This window comes from Pyrgilauda ruficollis, unplaced genomic scaffold (assembly GCF_017590135.1).
Source record: "Pyrgilauda ruficollis isolate IOZ18807 unplaced genomic scaffold, ASM1759013v1 scaffold272, whole genome shotgun sequence".
In the NCBI taxonomy this organism is placed as follows: Eukaryota; Metazoa; Chordata; class Aves; order Passeriformes; family Passeridae; genus Pyrgilauda; species Pyrgilauda ruficollis.
In genome coordinates, this window is record NW_024524067.1 from 237 (window position 1) to 16850 (window position 16614).

General features: G+C 37.6%; 1 protein-coding gene across 10 annotated transcripts in view; it reads right to left on the reverse strand.

The window, feature by feature from the left end:
- Positions 1–3124: 3124 nt before the first annotated feature.
- GOLGA4 (golgin A4) overlaps positions 3125–16614 on the reverse strand; it is a 73642-nt gene continuing 60152 nt past the window's right edge. For 5 of the 10 annotated variants that reach the window (XM_041471675.1, XM_041471676.1, XM_041471677.1 and 2 more), the window contains 7 exons: positions 12947–12967; positions 12705–12773; positions 11996–12071; positions 10107–10210; positions 8330–8416; positions 7025–7148; positions 3125–3856 (listed from right to left, as the gene is read on the reverse strand). In XM_041471675.1, the coding sequence (XP_041327609.1) occupies positions 7050–7148; positions 8330–8416; positions 10107–10210; positions 11996–12071; positions 12705–12773; positions 12947–12967 (456 nt within the window). In that variant the 3' untranslated portion in view covers positions 3125–3856; positions 7025–7049. Of the gene's footprint in view, positions 3857–5882; positions 5947–7024; positions 7149–8320; positions 8417–10106; positions 10211–11995; positions 12072–12704; positions 12774–12946; positions 12968–16614 lie in introns of all 10 variants that reach the window. The other 5 variants (XM_041471671.1, XM_041471670.1, XM_041471669.1 and 2 more) reach the window with 5 other exon arrangements.

Consider the following 16614-nt stretch of genomic DNA (forward strand, 5'->3'; position numbering starts at 1 on the left):
TCACCTCTGGAATTTTGAGAGGGTTCTTCAGTCCCTGTGGGGATGTAGATTTGTTTGTGTTTTAGCAGGTACAGAGTTCAGACAAATTTCAGTAGAGAATGTGAAGTTCCATCAAGTGCAAAAAAACACAAAGCACTTGACAAGCACAAAAGAAGATGCAGAGATGTGGACTGCACAGAGATTCCAACCCTTGTGCTTCGCCAGTCCACAGAGGACTGCAGACTTTGGGTTTCTTCAGGAGTGTAAGAATCAGTGATAGTGTAGAAGTTTTTTAGGTAATAGCTTTTCACATTCTGATTGGACTTAGAATTCTTTTGCTCACTCAACCATGCATTTTTCAATGCATGTGGCAGGCCCTGAATAAGGCTGCCAAAAATGTGTTTTTAGTGCAAAGAGAAGGAAGAGATGTGGGAACCCAGGACACCTCTCTGGGTGCCCTGGATGGCCCAAGCCACTAGCAGGAAGCTCTAAGACCCTAGCATGCAGCCAAAGACATGTGAGGTTTTGATCTCAACCCATGGAGCAGATTACCCCGTAGATTTTTACCCCCCATGTCAAGTGACTGTGCTTCCTCGAAGGCCTCAGCAGTTTTAAGAATTTGTTAAGAGAAAGGCAGCTGAAGAAAAGAATTAGAACTTAATAGACAAATTGAGTACTCCAAAACTATCTCACAAAAAAAGTGCTAATATAAATGTTCCTTGTGATAACCCTATGGCTTTTTCAAAGCTGCTCCTGGAACAAGGCAAGATGACAGCCATCACGTCTTTACCTGGAAAGTTGTGCAAAACCTCCAATCCAAAGTAGCTCAATGTGGTGTGAGAGATGGCACCAGCCCTCTGGGCGGTCAGTGTGTGTCTTTGTCTGACCTGCTAGATGAGCTGCAGCAGTTCAGGAAGAACATCTTTTAGATGGCATGCAGTGAACAACCTTGAAAAAAAAAAAAAAATGACCAGAGAAGAGAGATTCCTTTTCGAAGGGAAAGAAGGGAAACAAATTTGTTCTCCTATTCCAGTAGAAAGTATAACAGTTTTTCAGTTTTTACAGGTAGATCCGGGAAAACTGGAAAAGCAGCTGTGGCTTAGAGAAAGGATGATCACTGAGAATGTGGAACAGTGATTCAATGGGGATCTCCTCAGTTGGTTGAGCTTTGTGGTGTTCTTTTAGCTCTTGCTTTGTTTTCTAATTCTGTAAATATGGTTGCTGACTCTATCTATGTTGTCAATCTGGTCAAGCATTTGAATCAAGCAGTGTTGTATAGTATTCAAGATCTCATCAGTCTTAATATGTGTTCATAGTAGTTAGAGGGTGTGATTTAGGTTTGTGCTGACCAAGACAATGCAGGGTTTTAGAACCCTTGTTCTGGTATTCCTACAACTCCTTTTGAGCATTGGGAGTGGTTGTAGTTCACGGTTTTATAAGATAAAGTTGTTAAAAGCACTTATAGATGAATGAAGGACAAGAATGATTGTACTGAGAATGGGAATGTTAATGTTGTTGATAGTTATGATTGTTGCCTTGTGTTTCACCTGTCTGCTTGGATTTTTGCAAAAGGCCCTGCAAAAGTCCATAGCAGTTGTGCTTACAGATCAAAAACAAAAAGGGGGAATCGTGGAAGGAGCTAACAGTGGGCCTGTTAGCTGAAGGAGCAAGAAACAAAGAAATAGCTGATAAGGAGCTGTCTTCAAAGGCTGTAACCAAGGAGACCAAGAGAAGTGAGGAACAGAAGAAAGATAAGAAGAGAACTTCGCAGCTAGATGGAGTATTTTTAGAAAGTTAGTTAAGTCACTGTAACTTTTCACCAATGGTGTTATGGTGATTTATTGTAGCCAATAGTTAAGGTAGAAGAAGTATAAACTATCACAGAGTGTATAAAAAGTCGGACATATTTCGTATTAAACAGTTACCAAATGAGACTGCTTCTAGTCTCTTCGTTGTGTCGTGACCGCCTCAACAGCAACACTGGTGCTCTTTAACATCTTTATCAGTGACAGACAATGGGATTGAGTGTACCCTCGGCAAGTCTGAAGATGACATAAAGCTGAGTGGTGCAGTTGGCACAAGGAAGGGATGCCATGCAGGGGCATCTGGACTAACCTGAAAAGTGGGCCCATAAAAACCTCATGAGATTTAACAAGTCTAAGTGCAAAGTCCTACAGCCTTGGTTGGAAGCACTTCAATGAGTCCAGACTGGGAGAACACTGGGAGAAGAAATCATTGAGAACAGTCCTCTGGAGAACAACTTGGGGGTAGCTGGTCATGACCTGGCAATGTGCACTCACAGCCCAGAAGGCCAATGGTATCCTAGGCTGCAACAAAAGTGGATTTGCAACAGGTTAAGTTAGGTGACTGTCCCCTTCTACTCTCTCATGAGACCCCACGTGCAGTGCTATGCCCAGATCTGACGTCCTCAGCACAAGAAAAATCATGGATCTGTTGGAGTGGGTCCAGAGGAGGCCACAAAGATGCTCAGCGGGCTAGAGCAGCTCTGCTATGAAGGCAGACTGATAGAGTTAGGGTTGTTCATCTAGAGAGAAGAAAAGGCTCCAAGACTACCTCATTGCAGCCTTTCAGAACAAGTTTTTACACAGGCAGATAGTGACAGGACAAAGGGGAGTGGTTCTAAACTGAAAGAGGAGAAATTTAGATTAGCTGTTAGGAAGAAACTCTTTACTGTGAGCATGGTAAGGCACAGGAACAAGTTGCCCAGAAAAGTTGTAAATGTCCCATTCCTGGAAGTATCCAAGGCCAGGCGGGAGAGGGCTCTGAGCAACCTGGTCTAGTGAAAGGTATGCCTGCCCATGGCATGGGGATTAGAACTAGATGATCTTTAAGGTCCCTTCAAACCCAAACCAGACTGTAATTCTACGATAATTTAGAAGTTTTACAAATCAAGCTTCTTTATTTGCTACATTCTCATGCTAGCTTTTCAGCCCACCATTTATCTGTTTTGCAGGCTGTGACCCCTTGGAAACTTGTTGTCTCCATTGACTTACAGTTTAATGTACTTGAATAGTTGTTCTTATGAGACTGATTTCAGCCTGGAAATATCTCAGCTAACAATGTCTCCAACAGGAGTAAGAACAAAACTGGTGTGTCCTTTAAAAGAAAAATCACACCAAAGTTGTTCCAAAATTATACAGTATATAAACTTTATTTCATCTCAGCTCTATTCATATTAGTGCTGTCAACAGTCACAGATCAGCGTATGATACAGTTATGTAGTAACTATTTACAATTTACAGCAACACACCTTTTATTCAGAAAATATAAGTACAAAAGCTAGGAGTAAACAAAGTGCTGCAATTTGCATTTGTTGTAGGCAAAAGCATATAGAAGTGACCTTCTAGCAAACAATCAAGTTCAAATCAGGCGAGAATAGTCAACAAGACTGTCTAATTCATCAGAAAAATCACCTCAATCGCTATCCATCCAAAATGTATTGCACAATTCAATCAAAAATAAAAAAAAAATAAATAGAACAAACAAATCATTTATTTGAACTTTTAGAAAACACCCAGTAAAACCTGTATAGAGATACAGTAGCAGGCAATTCTTTCCTAGGATAAAATTTTTTCTCTCCTTTAAAAAAATAACCTTTAACACAATATAGAAGACAGTATTCAATAGAAGAGAAATAACCAAATAACCCCTGATTAGCATTTCTGCCAAGGCAGTATATTATATTCACAGTCCAAAGGTGGTGCTGAGTTTTGGTTCTTGCTGTTCTGTTTGTGATCTTGAACAATAGCTTTTCTTCTTGTCCCTTCTCAAGAGGCAACAGATATAAACTTAATTTTAAGCAGCAATGTCATGGGACATTCTCATCACAAAATCTTCAAGATGGTCGTAGCCACAACTAAAAGAAATTAAATCAAATGTTACATTATTGAGAACAACTGAGAAGCTCTTAATATTAAAACAATTGCATTGTTTATTAATATGATCAGGAGACAGAAGAATTTCAAGTAAGTCAAACTGCCAATTATTTGAGCAAGCAATTCCATTCCAGTACCTGCAAAACAGTTGAGAAGCTGATGAAAGCAAAACAAGGTGTAACAAAATGGTCAGCAGTCTCACTGGAAATAGTCTACCACATCACTGCATATTAATCCAAACAAAAAAAATTTGGACTCTCTTGCATAAGGCTTATCATCAAAATTGAGATGATGATGCAGAATTTTGGACCTAGCACATAGCCACCTCTAGAGGAAAATATCAATTGCATGCCAATGAAGTCAGCATCCCCCTTAATTTCTAAGTTATATACATTCAAGAATACGAGACAAAAATACCTGAGATTAAGTAGGCAACTACAATCTAATAATGAAGTATGAACAGTTTACATATACATTAGCTGATGTTATGAAAGTGTAACCAATAATTTCTGACATTAAGGTCAATATCAACAAGTCTTTCTGTGATATGTTTCAAAGGCAGCTCAGAACACCTGAATTTTTTTACACCATCATTATAGACAGCATGACAAATGTAAATTTCCGTCATACCTTCTGCAACCTATTATGCAATAGTGTTGTAAATACCTTTGGTCCATCAGTATCTACAATTCAATTGTTTCCAACAGAGGGATAGAGAAAACAGTTGCTGATTTTGTCAGAACTGATGAAGGCTGTTGGCAAACAGTCCAAACTCTACTGCTTTTTAAGTGCAATAATGTGCATTCACTATTTTATTTAAAGATGGAAAAAACACAAAGTAGAAACCATGACTGTTAGACAAACAATTTTTTTTCCTTTGAAAGAGGTATTATTTTGTGTTGAAGACTGTGTTTGCATGACAGCAGGAGAAGAAGATAACCTCCCAACTGCACTGTGGTAAATGGTAAATGGCAATGGCAATAGCCTAAGTTAATTAATTTTGCCTTGGCAGTTATGCAGGCCAACAAATGCATTTCAACCAAGTGATAGCAACTGCTTCACATGCACTGAACGCCTGACAACTCTGCAAAGCTTTCCATTTGCAAAGGAGGAAAAAAAAGTTGAACCAACCATATCCTACAGAATTCATCTGCAGAGTTTATTAAATATCATACACCACTAGTGATTCAAATCGTAATCTTTATCAGCCAGTGCAGAAAGTTTTTTCCTGTGTAGTTCCATAGCCCAGTCCTGTCTCAACCAGCTATTGCATATGTGTTGCTTGTTTAGCTAGGCTAGTCTGATGCAACCTGCATGTTCAGGCCTATGTCAGCTGTTCCGTTCTTGTAATGTTACAACTAGCATTGGAGATTCATAATTGAAGTAGCTTAACAAAACTTGAAGAAAGACACAAACTGAGAGCATAAAGCTCCCCTAATTGTTCTCCATTATCTCTCTGCTTTAGCGTCTCTTGATATCAAACCAAAGCTATGATTCAGAAAGGTACTGATGTTTAAATGCAATTATATCCTAATCCCTCTGCAGAGAATATTCATCTTTTTTAATATAATGCATTTTCATATTTACAAGATGTAGTAATTCATTTCAAGCAGTACAGTATGTCTCCCACAAATCTGATTTGTTTGCCTATTCAAAAAAGGAACTTAGAATAAATACAAAACAAAGCCAAGTGCAATAAAATTCAATATTACATATTAATTGATTTAAAATCTGATTTTATTTCTACTACTGAGATTTTTGTGGCTCAGTCAACACTGGAAGTTATGTTTAGGATTAGGGTCACTCAAAAAGCCTGGTTTTGAATCAAACTCAGCTTTGTAAAGCAAAACATGATTAAGAGGAAAACAAAAATTATCATATGCATATACAACCAGAATTTGTTCTTTAACAAAGGAAAGCAGGCAAGAAAAAAAAGCAGAAGAACCATTAATTGCATAATACAGATTTCATTTTACATAAAACAAGAATGTATTAGACTTCACTCACCCACATGCTAGCTAAACACAGACTGGTGGCATATTCAAAAGATACCACTGCGAGGTGAGGCAAACTACAAAGCCAGAAGGAAAAGAGCTTATTGGACTATTTGACTGATAGTGTTATGTAGTGTTAACAAGTAAGAACTCTGTGGGAATCTATTGATGAGATTGCTGCAGTTAGATCACAACAACAACATAGTAAAAACCAGATTACTGAAGATTACATTAATCTAGCCTATGTTCATTAACCAGGAACTGCTACAAGTTTTCAGAAACTTGTTAAATATATGCCCACTAAGAGGGTATAAAATTACTTACAGATACTTAGTACCACATACTTACTCTAGTAGCACAGTAAGTTAATAATTTACATATCAAAATTACTTACAGATGTTTTAGCAATAAACTAAAAGCTCTATGTTAAAATGCACATTTATGTTGTAGTTCAGAACTTCATTGCTCCTGAGAGCTAAACATTGGATATTTTCATATTCTGGCATCAGTCCAATATTAAGTATGGAGAAACACGAGAGCCATGTCAGTCAATAAATTAAAAAAAAAAGAAACCAAGCATATTTCTTGGTTTCTTTAGTTCTAAACAGAATTATGGAAGACTCATCCCCAGAATAGTTTGTGCTTCAGCAAACGAACAAATAATGTTGAAAGTGAAGGAAAAAATACTTCTTCCTTCATAATATGCCTTAATATTTGAGTTTCTATTAGATGTGCAACTCAGGCTCTTTGTGGATTTGGAAAAGAGAAAATTCATAGGCCATATATGAGCCAAGAAGGGACTGCTGTGTGAAACCCAAGAGCTCTTTGAACAAAGATATTAACAAATCAAAGCACTTGTAGCCTGCAAAAAAACCTCACTGTGTGTTTTAGACAAAATTTAATATCAAGGATGAAAATTTGTTTGATGAATTCAAGTTAAATTTTTATTTTGTATCAAAAGTTGTGAATGTCTGTTGTAGGAAGAACAGGTTTAAATATCAAAAAGCTGAAGTGGCTGCCAAACAAGGCCCATCTCTCTGTTCTCAAAATCTTTCCTAAATATTACTCTGGCTTACCAAAACAAAACAAAAAAGTCTCAGCTTTCTATTTTAATGTCAAAGAGAGAAAATCATGCTTTGAATACATGATACTTACTGGAGCTGCAGTATAATCAAGATTCTTATCGTCTAAAAGTATTTAAAATATTTAATATTGCAAGGCTCTCAACCATACTAAGTGTACAGGAAAATGTTGAAGTATTTAACACTTTCCTCAGATGCTGCAAGATGAAAATACAGACTTTTAAAAATTTTTTTAAAGAATCAACAGGACTTTAATGTATCTACAAGTGAAATGAAATTACTAATATTTTTATTTTATTCTGTATTTGCAAGCATGAAATAACTATATATGCAAGGCCAGTGAGAGAAACTGAAAGCAATTCTTCCTCTCACTTTAATTCCTAAATATTTCATTAAGGTGCCCCACAAAGAGAGGGATCACAGTGTTGATTCCAGATACAACGTAGAGGAGACTATTACTGTAGTTTTTATTTTAATTAAAAGTAGCTCCTATACATAAAACAGTAAAAGTAATACCAAAGAAATGCTTAAGCTCAAATAATCTTACCTCCTTTTGCATCTGTTTTTCAAAGCCAATTTCACCTTTCTAGTAAATAGATCAACTGCTAAATACTAAGCAAATGTAAAAAAAAACTGGGAAAAAAAACCAACACAAACTGTTGATGACTCTTATTTTTGACCTGTCCTGACCCAGAGTGAACCAACATATTTTCGTGTTTTTTCAATACAAAAATAAAGCAGGCTCACACAAAAATACCCAAAACCTAATCAAAACCCCAACCTTGTTAGGATGCCCACTTAAATTTGTACACATCTTACTTCAAACACGTATCTTAGGTGATTGAGATAATCAACTTTCTATTCTACAAGCAAAACGCCTGTTGTTTTTGCCAGAAATTTTACTTCAGGGCTGGAAATGTTTCTTGGTGTATTTTTCATAAAAACTGGTATGTCTCCACAAAAACGTCCAAATTTAAGAAGCATTAATTTCATATATTATATGTATGTGTGTGTATATATAAATATATATATATATATATCTTTAATATGCCAATTACTTTTTTAATTTAGACAACTCATCCACAGAATAGCAGTGATGCTTGAACTTGCTTTGGTCCTATTGTACCCATCACTATTAGAAATATGTCTTAACTGAGGAAAAATACTAGTAAAGAAAACATGCTTGCTTTTTTTCTCACTCTTGCTATAAATTCAAACCTAGAGCTGGAATTTGATATTTCACTGAAGAAGAGGGAAGCAAAGAGAAGAGGAGTCCACTTGAATGTGGACACAGAAAAGAAAACATAAAAAAGTTTTTAATTCCTTATTCTTGAAACCTACTCCTCCTGCATAAACTCGTTTTACTTACATAACTTACCACTGGTCGAGCATCTTCTCGTTCTAGTATCTTCTGAGTCTGATCTGCTGGGAACTTCAGCACTGTTGTTATAACCTTGGCCATTGTCTAAAGAAATATAGGTTATCCATACATAATTCCACATCCACAAAAATGTCTGTAATATTTTTAAATTAATTTAATTTAATAATACTGGATATTATTTTATTAATGTCAATGGAAAACACTGAAATCAGCAAGATGTAACTATTTGTTTCACATTGTATATGCATGATGTGAATTATATGAAAACAATGTTTGCACATGGTCACAAACTTCAGCTACTGTAGTGTGATGTAAGATCTATGGCATCTATGCTCAAATGATAGAGTCCATTAATAAGAAAGCATACTAGATAAAGTGCATGCCTAGAAAAAGCAATCTGTCAGTCTTGTTGCAGATATCCTACCAAGCAAGAGGCAAATAATAAAGTTGGACTGGAGGGCAATACAGTAAAACCTCCCAGCAAATACACATACACACCTTGGTAAAGCAGTTTACAAAGAATGTGGTTAAGTACCCACATTAAAAGTCATGACACTAATTCCTGACTCTTAGATCCACATCAACCTCTACATTTCTCTTATGTCTCCAATACTGTAGATGAACTGGTGCATTCATTAATGTCTTGATTGTATTCCAGTATCATTTACTAGGATGCATAATTGGAAATACGTCCTAGATATTTTGCACAGATTCTTTTGAACTCTGTTCAAAAAAGAGGAAGCATATCCACAGATATCAACAATTCCACTACTGAATCATCCTTGAGACAAGAGATACATATTTGCACTAGTAAAGGGGATCATGCACAGAGAAGGGCCACCAAAATAACCTTACAAGACAGAATTAGATTTAAAAAATGCCTCTTCTTGTCCAGGAAAAAAAAAGTTGAGAGAAAGGACAATCTGTACTGAAAAGATAAATTACAATGTAGATCTTTTAACTTAAGAACTGTGTTGGGGGCATGGTGGAAAGCACAGTAATACTTTACAAGCATACTTAAAACTGTTTTAAGAAGTTCTGTCATTTGCATCATCACTGCTCATGGTTTTCCAGTTCATGTAGCAGGATGAAACCAGTTCTTAAGACATATCCATAGATTTATGATTATATGATACAATTCTGAAGAGAGCACACACTAAGCTCAGTGTCCTCCAGAAACACATCTAATGACTGAAAGGAAACCAGCATATGAAATCAAGAAGCCTATTGTCCAGCTTTTCACTACTTTTAAGAGTGAATTAATAACATCTAAAGTACACAGATTCAGGAATACTATGAAACATCTTTAAGCAATTACTGAAGAGGTATTTTACCATCTTCAGCTGGTAACACAGCTACTAACAAACTGTTATTTAATCGAACTTTAACTTACCGTGTTTGTGTCAAGACTACATCAAAAGATCACTTTTGCTAATATTCTGCATACCAGCTTTCATTTTACATCAAGTTTGACTGACAAACAAACTTTTGCTGATAAAACTGTATCTACCCATAAAGGTTTTTGTCTTCATAGGTGCAGCGGTGAGTGATGTGAAAACCCACTCCACCTACCACTCATCTTGGCAAGCTGATGAAGTTTTGAAGTTATGAATCATGTATCTTTGGGAAAAAAATGTGAAAGCCTATTGAATCCTGTGTCAAAAATAAACAGCATATAACAAATCACAAACACATGGTACTTCACATCATACAGCAAGGGCGTTAAACATTACTCTAACCTAGATCACCTGTAAGCATATACAAATTTCCATACCTTTGTCTCACGACCCATCATATATTCAAAGAGCACTTTCCTCAAGTATTCAAACTCAGTGGGTTCCTCAAATAGAGAAACGTCAGTATGGTGAAGGTTTCCATCTGTGTAAGCAAAAAGAAGAGAACATTTATACTGAGAGTCACTCAACCGAATCCAAGTCTCACTAATGGCAAAAAACCAAACAAGAACAAATGCTGCATTCTGCACCTTAGATGGAGTAACCGCAGCCCTTCAGAAAGGCATCTGGGGGTGCTGGTTGGCAGGAGGTGCAACAGGAATCACCAGTGTATGTGCCCTTGGCAGCCAAGAGGACAAACCTCATCCTGGAGTTCATCAAACACAGCATCATCAGTTGGTCAGAAGAGGTGATTATCCCATCCTATTTAGCACTGGTGCAGCCTCAACCTTGAGTACTGTGTGCTGTTCAGGGCCTCACCATTTAAAAAGGATGGGAAGGTACATGAACACACCCAGAGGGTACCTCTACTACTGGATAAGGTGCTGACAGGCATGTCCTCTGAGAAGAAGCTGAGGAGTCCAGTTTGTCTAATTTGGAGAAATGGAGGCTAAGGGGTGACCTCAGTGCTCTCTACGGTTTCCTGAGGACATGCTGATAGGCAGGTACTGCTCTCTTCTCCCTGGTACCCAGTGCCAGGACACATGGAAAATGGTTGAAACCTTCATCTATCATGGGGAGTTCAGACTTGATGAGAGGAAACATTCTTTACCAAGAGGGTGTCAAACTCTGGAACAGACCTCTTGGAGAGGTGATTGATGCCTGTTTGTCAGTGTTGAAGAGGCATTTGGACAGTGCCCTTAAAGACATACTTTACCTTTTCATCAGCCCTGAAGCGGTCATACAGCTGGACTGTGAAACTGATGTTGGTCCCTTCCAGCTGAAGTATGTTTCTTGCGTCGCTCTCTACCAGTACATGCTGAGGAAATCCTTGATTACATTTCCTCCCAGCCCTGCACTAGCAGAACGCACTGAATACCCACAACCATCTCCCATCATTGGTTCAGTCACCTTGAGGGAAGGAGGCATGGACCTTCTGAGGGGATGAGAGATGTAGATCATCCTGAGATAATTTGACCATTTGCACAAATTTGCAAAAAGCAAGCGTGACATGGCTTCTGAGTTCATCCAGCTAAGATGGATCTGTGCAGGATGACAAAATCCCACATCTCTAACATTAGCAAGGCTCAGTGCTTGAGCCCTCTGTCTCATGCAGCACATACTCCTCAAGTAAACAGCTGCAAATCTTTTGGAGGTGAACAATACCTATTTATTTCCCTGTGCACTTTTCTATCTTATGTGAAGAGTCTGAGAGGAACAGTATACCACCAGAGAGAAGGTCCATAAGCCCACACTCTATCTCCAAACTGTCCAACCACCAGTGTCTAAAGGACAGCACACGAACAGTGCAAGTCTGCTTCTGCCTGGGTCCTGGGGCTGCGCACAGGCCTTGGGTGGCTGGGGCCATCCTCCTGGGACCCCCACCGTCTCCTGCCAAGTGCCCAAGGGATGTGTCCCAGCTCAGCCTGGGACCTTCTGTCCCCACCTGTGCCTTGCCGTAGGTGTGCCCATCTCTGCCCCTGTCTACTGGACGCTCTTGGGTCCTGTACTGCAGAGAGTTTAAGAATTCTGATACAGAGCTCTTTTAACTAGATGACATAAAAAAGAAAACATCAAACAAAACGCTTGACCAAAAAGATTTGGTCATCTGAAATCACACACCAACTCTATTATAATAGACAAGAGAAAACAAGGATGTCATAAGTGCATTATGTAAGTGTTTTAAAAAGACTGATGTTTTATTTTCTAGACCAAAATGTATCTTTCTAACAAACAAAAAACTTATTTGTGATGAAAACTGTGTATTTACCTCTATATGGTGTTCCAACTGATGTGACATACATATTTTTCTCATAATGTTTCAGCTGGTCTTCCAGTATGTGAATCTAAACAGAGAACAAGTTGACATGATAAATGGTGTTAAACCTAAACAGCAGCTAAAATAAGCATAACTGAAACAGTTTCCAGCTACATATCATCTCTTATAAAAGCAAAATGCATTTGCCTTTTATGGAAGGAAAACATTAAAAACTGTGTTATTAAAAACTGTCCCAATGCTGTACATCTGTACATACACGTAAAAAAATATATAGCAAATGTCATGCATATATTATATATTCATGTTTCTATTTTATATATAAGCATATATATATATATCTATCTTTTTTATAGATAAAAAGCTTACAACAAAAATTATACTTAAACATCAAAAAACGTTTAATTTCGAAAAAAATTCCAGAATTTCATAAAGTGCACTGTACCCTTTTTCACTGTGCAATGGCTTTGCTAATCAGTATGACAAGCAGATGTTTTTATTCTCAGGGGATAGAGGAATACTTTGAAAAGTACACAGATCTTCTGAGAGCAAGTATGAGTGAAAACTATTTTTTTGTCTATTATATTCATAGTACCTTGTATGGAGATGTACCACATCATCACTTGAAAAAACAAACCTTTTAATATTGCAAACACCAAGTATCAAACAAGAATACTTCTTAATCATTCAATGTCACCCTTACCTGCTCTTTCAATTCCTGCTCCTTCAGTTTTGAATCATTGACTAGAGTTGTCTTCTGTGCAAGTTGTGCCTGAAAAGACAGTCACATATGGAAATTGCTGAAAATACATCATAGGTACCTTTGCAAAAAACCTATTTCTCCTTTTAACACACACTTATAAGCAAACTTATAAGCAGTATTTCAGCTTTAAAACTGCTCTGCAATGAAAGTATTAGAGAGTATCAATACCATGTAAGACTTACCTTTAGTTCTGTTATTGTGACCTATAACAACAATAAAAATTTAGATTAAAATGTATGAAAAATACTGACTATATCAAGCACTGGAGAAAGAAATATCAACAATCAAGACCTTATACAGTGTATTACTTGAGGATGACAAAACCTGAAATTATCAAATAATAACAACTAGTCTCATAAATAGTTTAACTTATTTGTATTGACAGTACATAAAGCTGATATTTAAATTATCTCATTTGATTCTGTAAGACAATCATCATAAATATAACTTTAAGAACCTAGTGTTTCCAAATCTTCATTAAACGCATATTGGAGATTAATAATAATTCAATGAGTATGAAATACATCACAGGATGCCCTAACTACAATTAATACTATTCAGAATATTTTATGTCTTTCTTAATTCTTCAAGACACATTTGGAAATGTGAACATATACCTGAAAATAGCTTCAGTTAAGAGCTTCATGAGCTGTGTATCTTGCAAAGATGTTTATAAAGTACAGAAAAAAGTCTAAGCTGAAATTTCTATCTTACAGTGTTTCATCTCTAAGGAAAATAATATTTCAGTAGTCATGGGTGTAACTCAAGGCTGTATAAGCATTTCAACATCAAATAATTTATGTGTGATTTCTTTTTAAGGTAGGCTAAACCTTAACACAGAAATTGTATGTATTCCAGAATCACAGAATACTGTAAGTTGGAAGTAAGCCACAAGGAGCTGAGTTCAACTTTTAAAGTGAATGGCCCATGCAGGGATTAAACCTGTGACTCCGGCATAATTAGCATCATGCTTTAATCAACTCAGCTGATCTCAGCATCAATATTACTTTTTCCTTCCCAAGTGTCTTTGCAATTGTGTCAAAAAGGAGATCTATTCCCCATCTCAGGTTGATAAAATCTGTGGGGTCTCCTACACTCCACAAACAGAAAATAGGGGAGAATCATTCCTCTCAGGATCTCAAACCTCTAAGTTAAATTCTTGCTTCTGAAAACCTCAATCAGGCATTTATTTTCTGATATGGAGAGACACTTTCTGATATTTTTACCTCCAAACATTAATACTTAAGGTTGTTAGCATCTGTCAATTTTTTATCACAATCAGACAAGTACTGTTCCAATATCTAGGGTACACTTCATGTCCAAATGGTTATGTTATGTGTAATGTTTGGTCTAGGCTGACAACAAGCAGCACAGAAAGTTTTGTAAGACAAACTTCTGTGATTTGGGAGTCTCTGATTTTAGACAAAATATGTTACCCACAAAAAGTTGCATCCAGTCAATGGAAGACTTCAAACTGTTTGACTACTAATGCTGAAGGGTAAAAAAAACAAAACCCCAAAATGTTGCAAAGCAACAAAATAAAAAAGAAAATCAAGTGACACAAAAAATACCATGGCAAATACAATTCATTTAAATGCACTGTAAAATCCAGATGTGAATTTATAGAGTTTTGTTCAGGTATGTTGACAAGTTCCACAGGCCCTGTCTAATTTTCTCATATAGCCCTGTAATGCTGCCTATATATGCCATTGTAGCCATTGTAAATATGTACTATTGAACCAGGTTAAAGCAAAATTAAGTTTCCTACAAACATACCAAGCAGAGGCAACAGACAAAGTGAGACAGGATTAAAAATTAAAAACAACTCAATTTCTAAGTAGGACAAAAGCAAACTACCTCTTGACCCCAGAACAGATTGTGTCAGAATATGAATTAAATCCTTTAAATTAAATCCTAAAGAATAAAATACTGATAAAACAGGAACTAAAAGCCCACTTACATTACTCTAAATATTTGAGTTTTGACTGGATCAGAAGATATACCAGGAATTATGTGCAAATTCCACAGTACAATCTATTAGAATAGTTCCATTTTTTTAAGACGAAATCACCATTGTGAATCATATCAAATAAGGCATTTACATTTAGTTGAATCAGCTATGCAAAAGAAAGCTTGTGAACAATTTGCTAAATTTGAATTTAGTTGGAATTCTCAAAATTACTCAGAAAAGTCTGATGCCTGTATTCTAGAGAAATCACATATATACACTCGGGGGGGAAAAAAAACCAAACCTGCATTCTTATTCTGCCACTACTTTGAACCTGGATGCTTTAACTGTATCTAAGTACCAGCACTACCACACAACCTGGTCGCCTTCCCCCACAAATGAAACCTCCTTTATCCTTTAAAACTAAGCTGTTTATCAGTCGTGGAGTTCTCTGAACTGGTTTGTACCCACTTATACCCTGGAGAACTGCTTTGAGTTTCTCCAAAGTCTGCCATGGGAACTCCAAGGAGTGGAGAGCTGTGGACAACATTCCAGACACAGGCAAAATTAAATGTTCATTTTATTAATTGTAAACATATTCACTTTTAGACATTTAATATTTGCAATATTCAAATACTTTACAGGTCATTGCCAATCTGTCTGATACATTTCCGGGAACAACTGAGGAATCAATCATAGAATGCTAACAGGTTGGAATGGACCTTAAAGATATCTAGTCTCAACACTCTGCCATGGGCAGGGACATTTCCCAGTAGACCAGGTTGCTCAAGGCCTTATAAAACCTGACACTGAACACTGTCAGGGTTGGGGCATCCACAACATCCCTGCACAACCTGTTCAGTCTCACCACACTCAAAAATTCCTAACAGCTACTTTAAATATCCCCTCCATCAAGTTATACCCTTTATTCCTTGTCCTTTCGCTACAGTTCCTGATAAAAAGTCTCTCTCCAGCTTCCCTGTAGGCCCCCTTCAGATACTGGAAGTTTGCCATGAGGTCTCCAGGCAACCTTCTCTTCTCCAGGCTGAACAGGCTCAGCTTTCTCAGCCTCAGATTTCTCAGCCTGTGTTCACAGGGAAGGTGCTCCAGTCCACTTACAAACTTCATGGCCCTCCTCTGGACTTGCTCCAACAGTTCCATGTCCTCCTTAAGATGGGGACACCAGAATTGTTCACAGTACTACAAGGGGATCACATGTGAGCAGAGGGGCAGAATCATCTCCTGTGACCTCCCAGCCATGCTCCTTGTGATGCAGCCCAGGACTTGATTGGCTTTCTGAGCTGTGAGCACACACAGCTGGCTCATGTTGAGTTTTTCATCACCTGTCACTCCCTGGTCTTTCTTACCAGGGCTGCTCTCAATCACTTCTCTGCCCAACCCATTGGCATGTCTGGGATTGCAGTGATCCAGGTGTAGGACCTTGCACTTTGCTTTGCAGAATTTCATAAGGTTTGCTTCAGCCTACATCTCAAGCCTGTTGAGATCCCTCTGGATGATATTACATTTTCCCTCTATCGTGTTGACTGCACCACCACAGAGCTTGTTGTTTCCAACAGATTTGCTGAGGGTGCACTCAGCACCGACAGATTTCACTGTCTATGTCACTGACAAAGATACTGAATAGTATCAGCCCCAGCTAGTACTGACCCCATGACTGCATCAAAGACACCATCATCAGTCAAAAGAGGTGATTTATCCTACTCTATTTATCACTGCTGCAACCTCTGCATTTAACTGGTCTCCAAGTGGACAACGAGCCATTAACCCAGACTCTGTGTGTGTGGCCATACAGCCAATTCTGTATCCACCAAATAGTCCATCCATTAAATTCCAACAGTTCCATGTCCTCCTTAAGATGGGGACACCAGAATTGTTCACAGT